The following is a 21,039-nucleotide window of genomic DNA, read 5'->3' as shown; positions in this document are numbered from 1 at the left end:
AGGGTTGTGAGCAGCAAAGATTTCCCCAGGTGAATTAATAAAGCCATTTTTCCTGCCATCAGTGTGCGCATTCCTGAGCGAGATGGAGCTGGAGGTTGGGACAGAGCTCTGCAATTAACTGGACATCGGGATTGGCGGGATTTCCTGGGATATTTAGGAGGTGGAGAGGGCAGCAAGGGCTGGAGATTGAACCCTGCGGCTTCAGCAAGAAGAATTAACACAAGGAAGGACACAGGTTCCCTTTGCAGCTCAGGGCGAGGGAAGAACCTCCCCAAAATGCACGTCCTGCAAAGGACAGAGGGAATGGCCTTGGGTTTATTGTCCACAGCTCCTTTTGTCCCCATGGGGGTTTCTCCAGGCTGAGGAGCAATCCCTGCAATCCCTGCTCCCAGCTTGGCTGCCCAACACAACCACATGCTGGAGGGGGACTTGGGGTCTCATGGTGTCATTGGGAGGACATTTGCCCCCAGACTCTGTCCCTTCTGCCTCAACACTGAAGCCCCACTGAGCTGAGCTGCCTCCCCGCTTTCCCCCTCCAAAAAACGGAGCTTTTTCTCAGCAGGAACGGGAGTTTCTTCCCAAACTGCAGATCGCAGAGTTGAAAAACAAGGAAAATCCACCCCCGTGAGCAAAAGCCCAAGGGCTGGACCGTGATGGGTGCTCAGCCTTCAGACAACGGGTCCCTGCAGAAGGAGGAGCCCGTTCATTGCCCCCATTCGGCATCACTCCCTGTCCCTCCAGCATTCCCAGGTTGCAAACGGGTGTGTAGGGAGGTTGGTACAAACCACAGAGCTCCGCAAATCCCCCTCGGCCTCCTGCCGAGCTGTTCAGTGACATCCCGTGATCCCGGGGGGGGAGGCAGCTCTGGGATGGCTGGAAAAGCCAATGGGATGCGAAGAGAGGGGGGAAAACATCCCTCCTCCCAGCAAGCGAGAGAGAAACCGAAACCAAAAAACCCCGCTGCACTTCGTGGTTCTCTTGCCGCGGCTCGTTTGGTGGCAGATGCAATTAAAATGAGGCCACAAAAGGTCATTTCAGTCCAAGAGCCGACCCAATGGTGCTTCCCCGGCAGAGAAGTTGGAGTCGGACCCTGTGGTGAAAAGCTCTTGAATCTTTTCAACCAAAGGGTTTGTTGGGATCACCCTTTGCCCACAAATAATAGTGTTTGTGGCAAATGAACCACCAGCAAGCACCATGCACGGGGCCCTAAGAAGGGGCACTTTCCTGGGTCCCCCAGCACCCAACACACGCACCCACCAAGCAGGGAGGATGAGACATCCTGGTCTGGCTCCGCATACAAGAAACCCCAGGGCAGAGGGTTGGTGGCAGGTTCAGGAGACCCCCAGGGGTCCTGGTCCTCGGCCCCGCTCGCTGGAGGGACCAAACCCCTCGGCTGCTCCACAACCCAACCCACAAACACCCGACATGTCTCCCAAACCGCTCCTGCCGCTGCCATCGGCTCCAAACACCCCAAATCCCACCTTGCCCAGACCTCTCCCATCTGCCTGGGGGGTCAAAAGCAGCTCATCCCAAACCAGCCGCCCCGTCCCCCTCCCTCCCACCAACACTGGGGACGGACTCATCCTTGCACTGCCAAAATCCTTCAAACGCCAGCAGTAAAACTGGGAGAAGCACATTGAAACTAATAAGCCTTTACAGGAGTTATGCTATGTTTAATAATATTTAATGGCTTGCTGCGTGCCAGAGGACTTCTAGTCCCTATTTAGCCATAATTTACAACACACGGCTTGCTGTGGACAGTCAGACAGGGAAAATCTCAGCAGCTCCAGCTGCTGCGATGGGAAAGCATTGGGGGATGATGCAGAGGGAGCCGGCGTGGGCATTCACAGGGAGCGCAATTCACACTCAGACTCCATTATTAAGGCAGAATAAGTTTGAGCCCAGGATCACAACCCAGCCACTATTTCCCTTGCAAACACTGTTTCCCTGCTCAGGGAGCGGGAAAAGCCAGCGGTGATTTATAGCACACGCCACGACGCCGGCGCTCCTGCGATAACACCAACAACGTCCTGCAAGTGCTGCCAAGACATAGGGTTCACGTTATATTTCAATCATAAGCTCTTTGGAACAAGATCGTCTTGTAATTCCAGGTTTGCACCATACCCAGGATAACAAAACACTGCCCCAGCACTGCCAATAGAAGCAATCGCATGATGTTATTTAATGGTCAGTGTTATCCTGTTATTCCACTATTTAACACCACACATCTGGGTGTCCCTCTCCGCCTGTTTTCACTGTGCAAGTCATCCCCTGCCCCGCAGCCCTGATACCTGTAGGTTATTTGTTCCTAGACCGAGAGCAATGAGTGATACCGTAGGATTAATTAAAAGCCGCTGTCTGTGTTGCGCATACAGGAAAACAGCAAATGGAGGCATAAAACAGCACCTCGCAGCCCAGAGATTTGCTCTTTTCTCCTTGCCTGTTATTTAAGCCCCTTTCTTCGATACTGATACCAAACCTGCCCGCATCATTTTGCGCTCAAACATCCCCAAAGCTGTAGAACCCCCCGCCCTGCGAAGCCCAATGGCGGCCCTGGGGAAAAGCCAAAGAGGCTCCAAAGTGGATGGGTGCAAAGGAGCAAAAAGGGAGGAGAGAGGGTAAAATAGGAATAAATCCAGGCAAGCTCCGATCCAACACCAGTGCCTGCTGCAAAAGCCAAAGCCAGGCTGGTGGGATGGGGGGGACCCAAATCGTGGGGTGTGGGACGGGTGACAGCGACGCATGGGGAGCAGGATGGGACCCAGCAGAGCCAGCGCCAGCTTCAAGGACGGACACGGCACCGGGGGATCCCGGATCCTGATCACCCCTGAACCGACTGCCCAGGCCTCAGCCCCAGCCCTGGGGGTAGAAACGCTACAAACGGGTTCAGAACCACTCGGGAAGGGGAAAAAACATGAGTGTCTGAAAAATGCAAGTTTTTCCCTTGCCTGGGGTTTTGAGCCGCTCGTTGCAGATGGGGATGAAGTTTTAAACCAAGGAAGGGCCCTGGGCATTTCCTGTAGCTGGGAGACACTGGGAGCACTGGGAGGGGAGGAGCAGGGCCCCCCATGGCCCCTGCCGAGAGGATGGGGGAGGACACTGGTCAGACCCACCGAGGAGAGGGACCGTGGGGCTGGGGGGGTGGAAATTGGGATTAGAGGGTTAACGAAGGGGATGGGAGGACGCACGTGACTGGCTGTGGAGTGGGGGAAGTGGGCTGGGGTGTGCAGTGGGTGGGGGTGTGTATGGGGGGGGGTCCTTGGCGATCCCTCCCTTCCCATCCCCCTTCTCCCCGGCCCCCCGCACAAAATCCGCTCCCCACTGGCCTCCCCCCGTTCCCTCCAACCTGCGCTATGGAGCCACCGGGCTGCCCGGCTCTGCCCCCACCTCGCCGGGCTGGACCCGCCCCGGGGCTCCCCCGGGCTCCCACCGCCTTCGCCATCGGGCCACCGGGACCCCCCCGGCACCCGCCGCCGCTCAGCCCCCGCCCGGCCCGCTGCCCCCCGGACAAGCCCCGCTACCTGGGGGTCGCCAGCCCGGGCCCCCCCGCCGTATCCGTCAATGCGAAGCCCTTCGACCCGCCCGGGGCTGCAGGTACCGGGGAGAGCGGCGGGGGGGACGGGGGGAACCGGGGCCACCTCTTTACCCTCCCCGGGGCTGCTGGGACCCCCAGTCCTGAGCCCGCTCACAGCGCCCTATCGCCGACACGCTCCCTTCCCGACCGCACCGATATGTCGCGATACGGCCCCGTCGGAGCGGAGATCGCCGGGGTATCCCCGACGGGAGCCGGTGCTCCCGGGTGTCGGGCAACCGCGACTGTGTCGCGACATAGACCGAGGTGTCCTGGATCGTTCCCCACATCCAGAAACGGGACGGGGGGGGGAAGAGGGGAAAGAGACGATGGGAGAGACGCGGCGCCGCTGTCGGGACGAGGGGACTGGCCTGGAGAGAAGAGCGTTCCCGGGGTCGGAGCCCGTTCCCGGGGTCGGAGCCCGTTCCCGGGGTCGGAGCCCGTTCCCGGGGTCGGAGCCCGTTCCCGGGGTCGGAGCCCGTTCGCCATCCCTCGGAGGCGGCTGCAAAGTCTCGCCCGGGCCTCACCGGGCAGCACCGGCAGCAGCAACCGGCGCTCCGGCCGCACGGACGGGCCGGGGACTCCGGGACCGGGCAGCACCGACAGCTCCCGGCCCGGGAGGCCTCTCCGCGGGGCTCCCGGTTCCCGGCTCCGGGACTCCCGCTTCCCGGGCGCACAGCCCCGGGACCCCGCACCCCTGTCCGGGCAGGACCCGGCGCATCCCCGGCCCCGTTCCCATCGTTCCCACCGGTCGAGCACCCACCTCTCCTTCACACGTTCCCTCCCAGCCGAGGCCGTCGGGGCTGACCGAACTCATCCCTCCAGGGCTCCCCCGTCCCATGGGCCTTTTATTCCCCCATCCCGGGTTTGCTTTAATCTCAGAAGAAAAAGGCAGTGCCGCGGGTGTAATGGGAACCAGGTGGGGCCCATCAAAGCCGCCCCGCTCCCAGCCTGGGGGAAACAGGTAGAAAAACCCCCAGGGACACTGGGGACACTGGGCTGGTCCCTTCCACCGGCTTACCTGCTCTGGTGAGGTGGGGGATGCTGATGGCGCCAGGGGGGCCGTTCGGTGGCTGCGATGTCTCCCCCAGGTCCGGGAGGCCTTTCTGTGCCCCCATCCCTTCGCTAATGATCCCTTTCGAGTTCTCCTTTCCCCTCCCGGTTATCTCAAGAGTTGTACAGCTGTTCCCCAGCTGCTGGCTTCCCCAGCCCCGCCAAATCTTTCAGGGGGTGTCAGTTTAGGAAAGAAAGGCGGGAGGGGTTGGAAATATCTATATGTTCTCTTTTTCCCATCCTCTTTGTCCCCTGCGATGCCGTGTTTATTTAGCTACGCACCCATATCCTGCTCCCTTCCTGCCTTCTCCTTCTTTCTGCCCATTTATTCCTCTCCAACGCCAAAACCCGCGGGTCGCTCGGAAACGCGGCGCGTTGCCTTCGGAAAAGGGCAAAAACCCCAAACCAAATTTTTAAATTTTGGTCATTTTTCCATATTTTCAGTCACACGGGGTTTTTTGCCTTCGCTCCGCTCCTTGGTGGGGCTTGTTTTTATCATTAAAATCCAACGGCCCGGAGGCCGAGCCCTTCGGAGGACAAAGCGCGGAGAAAATGGCAATTCGGCTTCATCCCGCCGCCGTTACCCACCATAGACAGAACGGTACGGGGAGTGACGGGGACCAATCGCCCCCCCAAACCCCCCCAGACAACATTTTCCCCTTAATTCAAAGCAGCTGGATCTGTGCTCTGGGCTGCGCGCCGTAACCCCCAAATTACCTTAATTAGGAAACAACCAAAAATCAAAAGCGAAAGTCCGGAAAAGGCCGTGGCCGGGGCTGGTTTCGGGGGGCGCGGGGGGCTCCACGGGACGGGGACCCCGCTCCCCAGGATGTGACGGGAAGGGGCCGGGAAGGAGGGTCCGTCCCAGAGGAAGCGATTTCCCCCCTCGCGGCCCCGAGCGTGGCCATGGGCCCGATCCTGCCCCTGCGAGGGGGCCGGGCGAGGGTCTCCGTCTGCAGCAAATCTGGGTCTCTGGAGATGGCGGAGGTGAAATTAAGGCAAAAACCCCATCGTTTTCGGGTTGTCTGCTTCCTGGGTGAAGCCCAGGCTTGAGGTCCCCAAGCTGTCCCCCCCCATCCACTAAGTCCCCCCTTGGTTCTCCCTTCACTGGTTCAGCTCCTCGGGGTCCCAACAGCACCCGGAGCTGCTGAGCTCCGTGTGTCTCTGCATGGGGACAAGGGTGACCTCCGAAACGCGTACCAGTGACTTATCGCCTCAAACCCATTTCATCAGACACCCCAGAGATGTAGCAGCGAGGGGAATGGGGGGAATCCCCACATTTCTTCTTGTGCCCCCCGGGAGGGTGGGGAAGTGGAGCTTTTCTTGAGCAAAAAGGTGGTTTTGGGGGGTTTTTTCTCTCCTTTCCAAATGGTTTCCTGAGAGTTCCAGCTCCAGGGAAACGCTGGCCCGGGGGCCGCAGGGGCTCCCCTTGAACCGAGCTCGGGTGCTGGGGTCTGGATGTGGCCCAGTTCATGGGGCAGACTGGGGTTACTGGGGGATCTGAGCGGGGTGACAGTGTCGGCCCGTGCTGGGAGGGGGCGGGAGGAGGAGGATGAGGAGCGGGACGGCGAGAAGGACGAGGAGGGGCGGGAGAGCTGAGCTGCAAGACGAGCCCCCGCTCGTCTCCTCTGTCCCCTCGCGCCCCCCGATCGCAGCGTCTCAGACGATCCCGAGCACCCGCTGCTCTGGCTGGGCTTCCCAACACCCCCTGCCCGCAGCGCCCTCCCCGGTGCTGGATTTGAGCCGCTGTGCTGAGCCCCTTTCTCCTGGGACTGCACCCCAACATCACCCAGGATGACGGGGACCGCGCAGGGATGGGGAGGCTGTGGGCACAGGGAGCTCTTGGCTTCATTAACAGCATTAACATCATTAACACCCCCGTCTTGTGTCTCCCCCTGCAAGGCAGGGAGAAGGGATGCAAAGGCGGGTACCAGGCGATGCCCACGGCCTGCCGGGCCCCCCCGAAAACCCCGGGGCAGTTGGGGTGTCCCCTGGCAGCACCCCTGGGTGGCCTCCGGGAACACGGGGTCCCCCACCCCCCCGAGCCCCTGGGCAAGAGCAAGAAGCGGAGGAACAGGACGACGTTCAGCACGTTCCAGCTGGAGGAGCTGGAGAAGGTTTTCCAGAAGACGCATTATCCCGACGTCTACGCCCGCGAGCAGCTGGCGCTGCGGACTGACCTGACGGAAGCCAGGGTGCAGGTACGGCCACGGGGACCCATGGGGACGGCCACCCCGGTAGTGGCACCGGGGCTGGGGGATGCTGAGTTAGGAGCCGTTTCTCCCGGGTTTTGCTGAACCTCAGCAATGGGGCTGGGGGTGACACATCCCAGGACATGGGACAAGGTGGCATCAGGCCCACCTTGCAGAGGTGTCTCCATGTGGTTTGGGGCTCCCGGTGGGAAGAGGGGGCAGCTGGTAGGGAGAAAAGAGAAGGTGGGGGGTAACAAAGCGAGAAGTGAGCACACACAGGGTGCCGGCTGCCGCCCCCACAATGGGGACACGGCACAGGCAGGGGATACGCACCCGAGCCTGCAACCAGCACCCCAGACCTGAATTACCTGTAACCGCGTCTGCCCCACGGCGAACACCCCGGTACCGGCTGCTCCTCCCCGGGAGACGCTGCTGGAGCCACCGGCGGCACCGGAGGGGACATACGGGTCATCGTGACCACATGAGACCCAAAGAGCCCCGTTCTGCACCCAAACCTGGGGTGAAAATGCCCAAGGGAGAGAAGCGGACGGTGCGCGGGGCAGAACTGCATGTTTTCCGGGGGGAAAAGAGGTTTCTGCTCCCGGCAGAGACGAACGCGGGCGAGCTCCAGCCGGGCCGGGATTGCCCCGTTTACCAGGGTGGTGTTTGGGTCCTTCCCGGGTCGGGCGGGGATCCCTCCCGGGTCGGGCGGGGGTCCCTGTGCCTCAGCCCCCTCCTCCCCCAGGTCTGGTTCCAGAACCGCCGGGCCAAGTGGCGGAAACGGGAACGTTACGGGAAAATGCAGGAGGTGAGAGATGCAGCGGGGGCTGCCCCCCCCAGCGCTGCCCCACGGAAAGGGGTCCCGGCCCCTCGCACCCCCAACGTCACCCATCTTCACCCCCTGCCCTTCCTTGGAAAAGATGCAGCATTGCGTTTCGTCAAAGATGCTACTTTATGTCCCACCCCCAACACCTCCCGCAGGAACACACCCTTGGGGGCAGGTTTTGGAGTGTCCCCCCCCACAAAGACCCCCACATCCCTCAGTGCTTCCTGTCCCCCCCTTTTCTGCAAAAGCACCTTTCCCTGTTGAAAAGTGTAAAAACAATTCGGGACTGAGCTTGGCGCCCCAATGCTGCTTTCTCTTTCTCCTGTGGGACCATTTCAATCGGGATTCACCCCCCCCAATCAATTAAATTAATGCACCCTGGTGGGGGGGAGATACGAGGGAGGGATGTGGTTGCCACCCCCATCTGCCCCCCCCCATGCTTCACTTTGCGCTTTATTTTCGTTTGTTTTTCCAGCTGCAGAACAACCTGTGGCCAAACTCCGGCCCCGGGACCCCCCCGGGGCTCCTGCCCCCCGAGAACATCCCGTCCCCCTGCATGTCCCCATACCCCCCACCTCACAGCAACATCGGCGGCTTCATGGGCATCCCCGCTTCCCCCGGCCCCCACCCCGCCATCAACAGCCTCTACTCCCTGCACGGGCTGCCCCCCCCGGGCCTGGGGACCCCCCCGCACTTCGAACCGGCCCCCGAACACGAGTACAAGTTGCCCACGCTGGTGCCGCTGAGGATGAAGAGCAAGGAGGCGACCGGCACCCTGCTGAACTGGGCAACGTGATTCCCCCCCCGGGGGGGACACGGACCGGTCACCCCCCGCCCCGGAGGGCGGGTCACCCCCCCAGCACCAGGGGGTGGGAGCAGCGGGGTGGGGGCACCCTGACCCCTCACCCTGAGCACCCTGTGCATCCCAGCCCACTCCATCCTCGGGTGAAGGGGGATCATACCAGAGCTGCCGGGGGGGAAAAGGGTCACCCCCAAACCCAGTTGTGCCCCCCCCCCAAAATATAGCTCCCAAAAACTCCTGAGCCCCCCCAAGCACCTTCAGAGAAAGGGATCTGATGGAGATACCAGGGAGTTTGCAGGGTGGGGCCGCAGCCTCTTCGGGGGTCCCTCCAAGCGCTAGGTCACGATGACACGTCCCATCCCGTCCTCCAGCCACTATGACCCCCCCACCACGGGCAAAGGGCCCCCCAGGCCCCCCCACCGACAGGAGATGCTGTCAGGGCCCCTCATACAAAAAAAAACCCCAAATTGTGATGCCGCTCTGCCCGCAGCTCCCGCTCTCCTGCTGCTGGGGGGGAACCTCAGTTGGGCCCCCCCAGGGAGGGACCCAACCTGCTGCTCCAGCCCCATTTGGGTCAGAAAACCAAGTTTTCCCAGCTGTGTGTGGGTGCCCCCCCCACCGGGGACATCTCGCAGCACCCCCCCCACCAGGGAATTTTTGTTATTCATTTATAAACAATAAAAGCCATGTTTAATAAGTTATTTATGGCTCGGGCAGCGCTATCAAAGCAGCGCCTGCGACGGCAGCTGCGGAACAGCAGGGCGGGGGGGCCGGGCTCCGCTCACACCCCATCTGCACCAGCCCTGGGTTTTGGGGGCCGGGGGGTGCTGGGGAAGCACCCGGGGGGCTCAGCTGGGAGCAGGGGCTGAGGAAAATCCCAGTGACACCCCCAAGCGGTGTCACAAACCCCAGGAGGGTTTGGGGAAGGGGACAAGCTCCTGGTCACCCCCCCACCCCAAGGCCACCAGCTCCCCCAGGCCAATGTAAAATAAATATGAAACAGTTCGGTGACAATAATCCAGCCCAAATGGGACGTGAGGAGAGAGTGGGGACGAGGACATGAGGTGACAAACGTCGTGTGCCTGCTGCTGCTTCCCGGGGGGGGACAGACCGGGGGGGACAGGGACAGAGAGCCCAGACATACTCGGGTCAGAGATACCACGAAATATATATATATCTATATATATATGTACAGCTCATCTGCCCCCCCAAGCGGGGCGAGGGGACACTGCAGCCTCCACCCCCCAGCCCCCATCACCCCAACCCTGTCACCATGTCCCCAGGCACGGTCTGGGGGGGACAGAGACGCTTTTCCTGCCCCAGCAGCACCAAAGGGCCCCTTGTCCCGCTTTGCCCCGCACCCCCAGCTGCTCCCGCTCTGGTGGGGGGGCAGGAGGGGGTGACCAGGGTGCTGCCTCCCAAAGCTTCGACCAGGGGTGCGCACAAGCTCCCCCCACCCAATGGGACCCCCCCAGCTGTCACCCTTGGCTTGGGGTTCAGCCAGGAAGGATCGGAGGAGCAGGACGGTGTCTCGATGAGCTCCAGCCTCTCCCCAAGCCCATCCAGGGGGTCCAAACATCCCCCAAAAAACCTCATCTCCCTGCCCCTCGGCAGCAGCTTGGCCTCGAGACGTCCCCAAAATCCCCCCCGTCCTGCCTCCATGTCATCCGTCACTGCAGCAGCTCCTCCCAGGAGATGGGGCGAGAGAAAACCTCCCGCTCCAGCCACAGGTCGTAGTTGACCTGGAAATCCTCGGGCAGGTCCACGCGCTGGCCCAGCACGCTCTGCAGGCAGTTGTCCACCGGCAGGAAGTCGGGGTTGCTGTGAGCCCGGTCGTAGCGCCGCGAGTTGAAACGCTCGATGCTGGCGCGCAGGGCACACTCCTCCGCTTGGAAGTCCCAGGGACGGGCATCCAGGTCTGGGGAAGAGCGAAAAGGGGGTGTCAGAGGGGAAGCTGGGGGCCCTCCAGCCAACCCAAATCCCTCGGAAAGGTCAGACACGGTGTGAACTGTGTGGGTGTCATATGCAGGGACAGGAGTTGGACTCGATGATCCTTGTGGGTCCAATCCAACTCAGGACATTCTATGATTCTGTATTTTACAAAGAGCAACACGCAGGATGCGGAGTAAGAAGCCACCAACAGCTCCTCCCCGCGATGCCACCACCCCAAACCCGTCCCCGCACCCCAGCCCTGAGGGCTGTGCCAGCCCAAAGCAGCACAGGGACAGGTTTAGAATCACAGAATCATTTTAGTGGAAAAGCCCTTCAAGACCACTGAGTCCAACCATAACCCACCCCTGGCATTGCCCCATGTCCTGAGAACCTCATCTCCATCTGTCCAACCCTCCAGGGATGGTGACTCCAGCACTGCCCTGGGCAGCCTGTTCCAATGCCCCACAGCCCTTTGGGGAAGAAATTGTTCCCAGATCCAACCTCAGCCTCCCCTGGCGCAACTTGAGGCCGTTTCCTCTGCTCCTGGCGCTTGTTCCTGGGGAGCAGAGCCCGACCCCCCTGGCTCCAAGCTCCTTTCAGGCAGTTCAGAGATCAGAAGGTCTCCTCTCAGCTCCTGTTCTCCAGCTGAACCCCCTCACTTTGGGCACGGACGTGTCACTGTGGGGAGCAGGAAGGACACGACGGGTGACGGGATGCTCTGGAGCTGCGCGAGGGACGTACCGTTGCCGTAGGCCCAGTCGTCATTGAGGCGGTGCCGCACTTTCTGGTAAATAGCTGACATGGTCTTCATGTTGCTCTTTCTCCACTGCCGGCCCAGGTACTTGGTCTGGACCTTGAGCAGCTTCAGCACGTAGAGCTGCATCATGGCCTGTTTCACCTTCAGCGCCCGCTTCAGGATGGGCGCCGACTTGAACACCACCAGCATCTGCGGGGACAGCGGGTGACCCTTGTGTCCCTCCCATCACACACGCGCCAACCTCCTCCTCCAGCACATAAACCCATCTCTGCAGCTCCCGCTCCCCGTCACCCACCCTCCTGCGCCTCCCGCTCCCCAGCAAGGTGTGGGGTGCAGCACAATGGACCCCCATAATGGTCCCCAACCCCGCCTGGTGACAGCCCAGCGGGTGCCCAGCCTCACCATGGTGCGGGAGTGCTTCCACTTGGTCAGCTTGTTCAGGATGCGCAGGAGGTTGATGCAGGAGAAGAGGTTCCTCCAGCAGAACTGGTTGTTGTCTCCGGCTTCCTGCGGGAGAGCAGAGCCGGGTGAGGGGGGTGCGTGAGGAAGAGTGTGGTCAGGGGCCCCCCCGCAGCCCGTGACTCCACCCGGGGAGCACCCCAGGGTGCCAGGAGCTGGCCGGAAAGGGGGGGCTCACCAGGCTCTCCGCCGTCAGCTCCGGCAGCTCGTGCACCACGCAGTACGGGTAGTCCAGCACAGAAATGCTGCGGGAAGGAGAGGGGGAGTCACACTGTTTGCAGCCCCCACAGCAGAGGGCACAGGGAGGGGCAAAGCAAGCAGAGACCTCCCCAAACACCCGTCAGGGACACGGGTGGGCAGCCCCTCCCATTACCTGTTCTTGGCAGTGATGTAGGACATGATGTTCTGGTTGAAGAACTTCAGGATGAGTGGGATGCAGTTGGCAAAGACCAGATGCTGGGCCATGTACTCAAACTAGGGAGAAAAGCAGATGAATTGGGACAGACCCTGGGGTCCTGCACGTCCCCAAAGCCCCGTGGCGGGGTTGGACCCCAGCCCACCTCACCTGGTAGATGTGATTGAGCTTGAAGTGCTTGAGCAGAAGGAGCAGCACGGCAGAAATGGCTTTGACGATGATCTCCTTGTGCCGATTGACGTCCACCCCCAGCTTCATGCTCTGCAGCACCGTGGTCCTGAGGGACACAGAGGGACCCTTGGCCTGGGGCACTGTCACCACCCGTGGGTGTCAGGGGACAGCCCTGCCCTCCCTTGGGCTCTCAGGAGCCACCCACAACCAGCTCCTTGCACAATTCCTGGCACACCAGCACACAGGAGATGGGCAGATCAACCAGGAAGCCTCAGCCCAATCCCCGGATCCCCCCAGCTCCCTCCTGTGCCCCCTTCCCGTCTCACCACCCCCCAGCACTCCACTCGCTCCTCACGGTCACTCACGGCATCTCCTCCGGCAAGACATCGGCCAGGATGTTGATGGAGTCGGTCTTGGCTTTGGAGGTGGGGGCTGCGGCCAGGAGGATCTTCAGCAGAGCGATCTGGGGAGAAAGAGATGGCAAAGGGGATGAGAATGGGGGGAGCAGCCACAGGACCCCGTCCCCACCACAGGAGGGAGTAACGGGATGTGTATGTGGAGGGAGGAAAACCTGGGTGGCATCAGTGGAAAGGGACAGAGCAATGGAGGGAGGCCCCAGGGTGAGGCACCCCCAGATCAGCTCCAGGAGGACAGAGTGGAGCCCGTGTCCCCCCCAGTGCCCCCAGCTCACCATATACTGGGGCAGGCTGGGCAGGAGGCCCTGGTACAGGATCTCGGCAGGGACTTGCTCCACTTCTTCTTCCCCCTGGTGCCAGGAGAGACCAGAAAACCTCAGACCAGGAGCTGCCACCAGCACTGGGGGCTCAGCCCCAGGGCCTCAATCCAAAGGGCAGGATCCACCCCGCACCCCAACCCTCCCTCCCCAGCTCAGCAAACCCCCAGCCCTGGCAAGAGGCCTGGCAGGATTGAATGCCCCCAGCTCAGGATTTTTGTCCCATCCTCGTCCCACACTCACTCCAGAGAGCGGCGAGCGCAGGTACTCGTCCTCCATGTGCACTTGCACCTCCGCGATCGACGTGTACTTGTGCTGCAGAGAGAGCGGGGGGGTCACACCATGATCCATCCTGGCGCTTGTTCCTGGGGAGCAGAGCCCGACCCCCCTGGCTCCAAGCTCCTTTCAGGCAGTTCAGAGATCAGAAGGTCTCCCCTCAGCTCCTGTTCTCCAGCTGAACCCCCAGGTCCCTCAGCCGCTCCATCACACTTGTGCTCCAGCCCCTCACCAGCTCTGTTCCCTTCTCTCAACTCTCTTGACCTGACCATCTTAAAGGTCTTTTCCAACCTAAACGATTTGATGATAACATACTCACCTGCTTCAGGGTGCGGATGCTCTCGTGGATGGGCCTGGGCAACCCCACCACGGTGTTGGTGTCACTAGAGGAGGGAAAGAGCCGGGCTGGGCGCAGGCAGGAGCAAAGCGGAGTCACCTGCACCCCGAGGAGGAGCCAGCGAGCTCAGGACTTCGCTGCCAAGCACAGGGCAACCGCAGCCCCCGCACCAGCAGCCTCTGCCCGCCGCCCAAAATCAACAGCCCCCCCGGCTGGCTCTGTGGAACCCACCTGCCCAGCGTGTAGCCGATGAACTTGCTGCGGCTGGACTCCAGGAACATCTCAATGTCCTTCTCCCTGCAGCAAAGGGACAAAGTCACATCTTCCCACCCACCTGGGGACACCATGGGCACAGGGTGACAGGAAAAGCCTCGCGGTCAGATAAAGATGGTGCTGAGCCACCCCGCACTGAGAGAACAGCCATCAAGGTGACCACCGCATCCCCAACATCACCCCCACACCCCCTGCTGAAGTTCCTGACATGTAACAGCCCCAGTTTTCCAGCTCTCGCCGTGGGGCAGCCCCACGGACTCACCGGACCTTGGGGGCCCAGGGCAGCCCCTTGGGGCAGGTGATGCGGTCGCTGGGGGGGTGCTGGGTGGGGGGTGGCATCACTTCATCCCGTTCGAGGGGGAAGGTCTCTCCCTCCAGGCTGTTGTCATCATCATTTTCCTCCTCTTCCTCACGGGAATCGTCAGCTTTGTAAGGGTCCCGCTCGTTAAAGGCATCGAGGTTATCCTGCTTAATTAAGGCCTGGAAACAGAAGCACAACGAGGTGACTATCCCGGGGACAAGCCGCTCCGAGGTCACTCCCCACAGCCCAGCTGTCCCTGCCGTAACGTCACCGTCCCCGGCCTCACCTTGTGCTCCCGCCGGCCTCGCTTCTGCTGCTGCTCGATGAGGTCGGAGGCGGAGGCGGGCGGGGAGGCCGCCCGCATGTTGCGGATCACCTTGATGCTGTCCTCGGGCAGCGGCGGCAGCCCCAGCACCTCCCGCTTCTCCGCCTTCATGCTCTGGAGCTCCTCGAAGCCGCCCAGGGTGCCCTGCAAGGGAGAGCGGGGCACCCTGAGCACGGGGGACGCGTCTCCCAGGGCTCTGGGCACCCTCCAGTAAACCATTTTCTCCTCGTGTTCAAAGGGAGCCTCCTGTGTTTCAGTCTGTGCCCGCTGCCCCTCACCCTGGCGTTGGGCACCACTGAGCAGAGTCTGGTCCATCCTCTGACACCCCCCCGACATACTGATCCCATTGATCAGATCCCTCTCGGCTTCTCTTCTCCAGCTGAACAGCCCCAGTGCTCTAAAATTCATTTTATATTATCAATTATACAAATTAAGAACACTAATAGTAACACATGCATTAAAATAAACCACACATTTCAATTAACTGGAAAGCTTAAAAGGAAGCATTTAAATATTCCAGATTTAAACAAACTGTAAAATAACAGGGTTTTCTGCAAAACCAACTTCATTTCCCAGCAGCTTGATTGGTCAACCTTTAGGGACTTTAATTTTAGATTTCTCCAGCCAAAACCCAGAAATCTGTAGACAGCGATGCCCTGATTTTATTCCCCTGATGATCCAGAACTACCTATTTAACAAGACCGTATTAAACACAATCACAGACTCATAGAATCATAGATACACAGACACCCAGAAGCAGCCCCTGGCCTTTCCTTACCAGCACAGTTTTCCAGAGCAAGAGCAGCACTTTCTTCATGGGGAAGTGGGGAGCGTGGCCGCTGCAGAATTTGGTCACCATCCCGAAGAGCATGACGGAGAAGGGCTCGTTGTTGTACAGGGGGGCTCCTGGAAGCAGTGATAGCCAGGAATTCCTCACCTCATCATCTCCAAGATCCTCCTCTCTCCCCAGACAGCTCCTTTTCCTTTCCAAGACCTTGCACCCTCCATCATTTCTTAACTCTGCCCCAATATTGAGATTTCTTTCCCCAGGGAGAGCACCCAGGCAGCAGAAAGCGCCTCTTCACCCCACCAGCAAGGCTGAGCCTAGCAAAACCCAGCCCAGTGCTGCCAGCCCCCATCAACTGAGGCCCAGAGCCAAAACCCATCTCACTCTCTCACTCTTCAGCCCTGGAAACCACTGTCCTGTGAACCCCCAAGCGGCCGGTGCTCACCCAGCTCCGCTCGGAAGGTTTGTCTCATGCTCTTCCACTCGGGCTTGTCCCCCTCAGCCTCCTGCCGAACCGTCTCCACGATCAGGTACATGATGTTCAGCAGCACCCTGGAAAAAAAACCCACAAGTTTGGGTGAAACACCAGAGGTTGGGATGAGTTTTGGAGGGGCAGTGTGGGTCAGGGAGGTTTTTCTGCCCTGGGGAGGCCCCATCTGGGTCCAGTTCTGTGCTCCCCGGTTTCAGAAGGACAAGGAATTACTGGAGAGTCCAGGGAGGGACACAAAGATGCTGAGGGGTCTGGAGCATCTTTGTGATGAGGAGACACTGGAAGAGCTGGGGCTGTTGAGCTGGAGAAGAGAAGCTGAGAGGGACCTGATCAATGGGATCAATATCTCAGGGTGGGTGTCAGAGGATGGACCAGACTCTGCTCAGTGGTGCCCAACGCCAGGGTGAGGGGCAACAGGCACAGACTGAAACACAGGAGGTTCCATCTGAACACAAGGAGAAACTGCTTTGCTGGGAGGTGCCAGAGCCTGGCCCAGGCTGCCCAGAGTGGGTGTGGAGTCTCCTGCTCTGACACATTCAAACCCGCCTGGGACCCTGTGTGATCTGTTCTGTGACCCTGCATGAGCAGGTGGGCTGGGGGATCTACAGGGGTCCTGCACCCCCAACCAGGCTGGGACTCGGTGACATTTACAGGTCAGACCGGAGTGCACTTGACAATGCTCCCAGAACCAGGACAGCCCTGAGCCACCTCCCAGTGTCCCCTGCTCTGTATGAGCCCAGCAATGAATCCGGCAAACGCAGGTTCCCCTCGCACCCCCCAGCACCCCCGTTCCCACCTGAGGTCCGTGCTGTCAGCCAGGGAGATGGCCGGCTTCCTCACCGCACTGCTGCACGCCGCGCTGTTACTGCCGAGACAAAACCGCCTCACAGGGACCCGCCTCGAGCATCTGGAACGTTTGAACCTTCCCACAAGCAACCCAAAGGCCAGAGCCAAACCCCAGGACAGATATTGCAGTGGGGAGTCCACTGTTGAAAGTGCAACCGAGGGAATCTGAAGAACAGGTTATTTTTTTGTTGAAAAGGTTATTTTGAGTTGAAAAGGGTCAAAAGACGCTGGGAGATTCCTGGGAGGAATCTCAGGTGGATCGTGGAGAAGAGAGTTTCATCCAAAAGAGGAAAATCAAGGCAAGTCCCTCCCTTTGGAGGAGCCTGGGGCTGCCACCCAGGATCTCAGATCCCTCAAAGGTAAAAATGACCCTGGGAGATGCGGGCGAGGAGTCACGAGTTAATCCCAGAGAAAGTAGCTTCTAACAATAGAGAACTATCATCTCTATTTGCTGCCTGCAGCGAATTTCTGTATAAATCAGGTATAATTCCACATTATATATCCACCCAGAACCACAGGAGTCACTCTGGTGGCTGCCAGAATCAGATTAAAGAGAAACAGACCAGCAATGTGACTACCACAGACTGGAAAAACTCCCACCGAGGAGCTCCAGAGCCATTTCTGAAGCTTTTTCGCCCAGAACTCACTCAATCTCCATGTTCAGCAGCTCCACCAGAGCGTTGAACGTCCCCACTTCCAGCAAGAGGAAGATGTTGTACCTCATCCACGCCTGCACCTCGGCCTCAGAGCCGCACTCCCCGAACGTGCCTGCAACGAAGCCCTCGCTGGATCCCACCGCGCAGGGATCCCCAGGCCCCCCCAGCACTTCGCAGGGGAAAGAAAAGCACAGTCTGGATTTTAAAGCAAAAATCCGGATGTAGAGGACAGAACTGCCCTGCTGGGGGAACGCAGAGCTGGGAAAGCATGGGGAAGTTGGCCAAGTTTTGAATCAAACTCCTATAAACTGTCTGGCTCCCATGAGAATTAACTTCATTCCAGATATCCCAAGTGAAAAGAGGTGGCACCTTGGGCAATGTAAAGGATGGCTCGGGCCACCCGCAGCCTCTTCTCCCGCGCGGTGACCTCCAGCCCGTCGAGCAGCCGCATGGCGTGGGTGCGGTGCTGGTTCTTGTCCAGTTCCGTCCATTTTTTGTCCCGCACTGAAAAGCCAAAGCGGGCAGGGTGAGGGCAGGGGGTACAAACAGCACAGGAAAAGCTCTAAAGGGTTCAGCGTGGTAGAAAATGGGAGTGCCTTGTGTCAGACAACTGGATGACGGAGCATTAATGTCTCCTTTGTTACATCCCCGTCCCTCCCTAGAGGTGCCAGGTGTCCAAGAGAAACTGTTGGTGCTGAGGGTGGTGAGAGCCTGGCCCAGGTTGGCCAGAGAGGTGGTGGATGAACCATCCCTGGAGACATCCCAGGCCAGGCTGGACGGGGCTCTGGGCAACCTGAGCTGGTGAAGATGTCCCTGTCATGGCAGGGGGGCACTGGGGGAGCTGGGGAGGCCCCTCCAACCCAAACCATCCTGTGATTGTATAATAAGGGTCTCACCGTGGATCCTGAAATCCTCCTCGAAGCACTTGCGGTTGAGCAGGAACTCTGGCCCTTCCGTGTAGCTGTACAGTTCTGCCAAAAAAACAGAGGAAAATCTCCAAAAACCTGCACTGAGCCATCACAAAAACTGCAGCCCAGCACCGTTAATTGCAGATTTAGCCAAGGTGAAGGAAATGCAAAATATACACCCCACGTAAGGCTAAAAAAATTAATTGCACAATATAACGTCTCTCTTAATATGAACAAGGCGTTTAAACACAACAACAGAGTAACACTGGAGTTGAAAGAGCTCCTCTAATCACTCCCAGGAAATTGTGGCTGATTAATTGACCCACAGGGACAAGTCCCTCACCAGAAAGCTCTGCTGCCCATTTGTCGGTATCTGCGTATTCAAACTCCAGGTCTGGGGACTCCGAATAACCCTGAAAGCAGAAGGAAAATAATCAGTTCAATGACGACATTTTTCAGGAAAACCAAAATTCCCAAAACATTCTCAATGCACCTCACCCCCCCTGCAAATCCAGGATTGTATCTGCTGCTTAAGAGACCTAAAATGTACCTGCAGCAACATCACCGTTACCATGGCAACTCCTACATCTCCAGGCACCGCAAAGCTGCTGAAACACTCCGGAAGCCCCAAAAAGCCAAAAAATAAAGCAGGAGACGGAGCGTGTTTAACCTCAGGGTGGGTTATGTGGGGCCAGGGAGCTCTCGGAGCTCACCCATTTTGGGTAAATGTGTGACAATCTGGGCTGTCCCCCCCATGCCGAGCGGAGGGACAACAGCAGCTGCGAACAGTGAGAATGAAACAACCCCCAGCAGCTTTGGCAAGGCTGGAAAAACATCCAGGAGAAGCCTCGGAGCACAAAACACCTGCTCCCGCTAAGTCGCCAACGTGGACCCACAGCAAAACCCTCCTGGAGTTTGGGTGGATCAAACCTGAGCTCCTGGGTCCGGGGTGGGTTTGGGGGGCTGGGAGCCATTCCCAGCACTCAAGGTTGACACAGAGCTCCTCAGGGCTCTCTCCTGTCATTTCTGGAGTGTCCCCAGCCCGGCGGGACACCCGTGGAAACAGATGGCTCTGGAATCACCCAGGAATGAAACCAGACTTGGGGACGCAATGGAAAAGCCATGGAATAAAGCAGAACCCCACGGCTCAGGGGTCCCCACCGGGACCTCCGTGTCCCCTTGGAGAGATCGGTCACCTCTCGCCAGAGCCACCACCACACAGGGACCTGACACATGGAGCCAACAGCCGCCACACCGGCTGGGCAGAATCATTTGGGTTGTAAAAGCCCCTCAAGACCATCAAGTCCAACTGTTCGCCCAGCCCTGTCCCTGCCCCACGTCCTGAGAACCTCATGTCCGTCTGTCCAGCCCTCCAGGGATGGCGACTCCAGCACTGCCCTGGGCAGCCTGTTCCAATGCCCCACAGCCCTTTGGGGAAGAAATTGTTCCTAAATCCAACCTCAACCTCCCCTGGCGCAACTTGAGGCCGGTTCCTCTGGTCCTACAGCCCGGGATGGCGAGTGGCGGGTTCGAGGCCCATTTGGGGACCCAGGACCGAGCCGCCTCCACACCCCAGACAGACCAAACCGGCCCGGCCCGGGGGAGGAGCCGCATGAACGGGAACCTGGCACCGAGCCGAGCCCGGTACCGAGCCAGCAGGGCCGGTACCAGCGCGGCCTCTCGGCTCCACAGCCCCGGGACCGGCCCAAGGCTTGTGCCCGGGGAACCGGCACCGAAGCACCCGGGGGAAGGCAGAGCCCATGCAGGGCAAGAAGCACCGCACGGGTCAGGGCTGAACCGGACGGCGGAGCCCGTGGACACCGGCACGTCCCGGGCAGGTCCCGGCCCCCAGCCCCGGGAAAGCCGCCCCCCCCCGCCCCGGAGCCGAGCCCGGCGGCAGCGGCGCTGACCTCGGAGTCCTTGCGCGGCGGGCGGCCCAGGTCGCGGGCCTTGCCGGGCGGCCCCGCTCCGCCACGGGCCTTGTTGTTGCCCGGGAGCGGCCCCGGGGCCCCGAGGCCGCCGCCGCCGCCCGGCTCCATGTCGGCCGCCTCCACCGCGCCGAGCTCTCGCGAGGACTCACCCCTCCCTCTCGCGGGAGCGGCAGGGAGAGCCGGGGCAGCGCCGCCGCCATGTTGGGAGTGGCACGGGGGGAGCGTGTGCTGCTCCGGTTGCTCGGGCGGCTGCGATGTGGCTGCGCCCGCCGGTCCCGCCGCGGCGGCCGCGTCACCGCCCAGCGCCGCGCGTCCCCGGTGGCATCAGCCGGCGCGGTGCCCGGTCGGGCGGGGAAGCTCCGCCCCGCGCGGCCATCTTAGGTGTGGCACGGTGGTAGCCCCGCCATATTGGGAGCGGCACTTCCGCCCTCCCGTGGCCCACGGAGGCGGGGCCCGGCCGCTCGAGGCCGCCATGTTGGGAGTGGCAGGAAGGGCCAGCGCTGCTCGGAGGGGGACAGACCCCAAACTGAGGGGCCAAAACAAGCGAACCCTCAAATCAAGGGGCTCGGGAGGCTCAGACCCCAAAGAGAAGGGCCCTGATGGGGCTCAGAGGACAGCCAGACCCTGACAGAGGGACCAGGTGGGGTTTAAACCCCAAGTTAAAGGGCACAGAGCAGCATGGAGGGGGCCCTGGAGATGCTTGGGGGTGCTGGGGGCCCCCAAAGCCCAATTCGGGGTGGCCACAGGCAGATCCCAGCCCTGGGCTCAGCCACAACTCAGGCTCCCCAAGGGATTGCACTCACTCGCTCGCCCAAATAAACGACCCACAAGCAAAAGCTCTTCATTTTTCCTAACAGGTTAATTAGACTTTTAATGATTTATTGCTCAATCTGCAAGGATTAATATTGCATTCATTAAAAATCATTCATATACAAAATAAACCTCTCCCTCCCGGCCCCACGCTGCCACCACCACCCCCCCGGGCTCCCCCCGCCCCG

At 60.2% G+C, this 21,039-nt stretch overlaps 2 protein-coding genes across 3 annotated transcripts; one reads left to right on the top strand and one right to left on the bottom strand.

Moving 5' to 3' along the window:
* Positions 1-3,353: 3,353 nt before the first annotated feature.
* ALX3 (ALX homeobox 3) lies at positions 3,354-8,438 on the top strand (the record flags this gene model as incomplete). Its single annotated transcript, XM_080358426.1, has 4 exons — positions 3,354-3,594; positions 6,527-6,825; positions 7,562-7,624; positions 8,118-8,438. The coding sequence occupies 4 exons, from the start codon at positions 3,354-3,356 to the stop codon at positions 8,436-8,438; spliced, it is 924 nt and encodes a 307-aa protein (XP_080214552.1).
* Positions 8,439-9,609: 1,171 nt separating this feature from the next.
* On the bottom strand, positions 9,610-20,350 carry STRIP1 (striatin interacting protein 1). Of its 2 annotated transcripts, none has more exons than XM_080358350.1 (21): positions 20,191-20,350; positions 18,454-18,523; positions 18,099-18,173; positions 17,572-17,706; positions 17,194-17,314; positions 16,497-16,565; positions 15,656-15,762; positions 15,202-15,329; positions 14,385-14,567; positions 14,060-14,277; positions 13,756-13,821; positions 13,507-13,570; positions 13,155-13,226; positions 12,870-12,944; positions 12,544-12,641; positions 12,158-12,284; positions 11,966-12,066; positions 11,771-11,837; positions 11,536-11,640; positions 11,118-11,322; positions 9,610-10,362 (listed from the first exon to the last, which is right to left on the bottom strand). In XM_080358350.1, exons 1-21 carry the CDS (start codon positions 20,239-20,241, stop codon positions 10,115-10,117), a joined length of 2,385 nt encoding a protein of 794 aa, XP_080214476.1. In that variant the 5' UTR covers positions 20,242-20,350; the 3' UTR covers positions 9,610-10,114. The 2 variants fall into 2 exon arrangements, with proteins under 2 accessions (XP_080214476.1, XP_080214475.1); XM_080358349.1 differs by lacking the exon at positions 20,191-20,350 and adding an exon at positions 20,021-20,167.
* Between the last annotated feature and the right edge of the window lie 689 nt (positions 20,351-21,039).

Source organism: Nesoenas mayeri, assembly GCF_963082525.1.
Source record: "Nesoenas mayeri genome assembly, chromosome: 23".
NCBI lineage: Eukaryota > Metazoa > Chordata > Aves > Columbiformes > Columbidae > Nesoenas > Nesoenas mayeri.
Note: the sequence above shows the minus strand (reverse complement) of the source record. Positions and strands in the feature narration are given on the sequence as shown.

Coding starts and splice junctions, on each gene's coding strand:
- STRIP1 (XM_080358349.1), bottom strand. CDS start 20,149: ATGGAGCCGGGCGGCGGCGGCGGCCTCGGGGCCCCGGGGCCGCTCCCG. Junction 17,315..17,571: donor CATCCTTTACATTGCCCAAG/GTGCCACCTCTT, acceptor GCTTCGTTGCAG/GCACGTTCGGGGAGTGCGGC. Junction 16,566..17,193: donor CTGCTGAACATGGAGATTGA/GTGAGTTCTGGG, acceptor TTGTCTCGGCAG/TAACAGCGCGGCGTGCAGCA.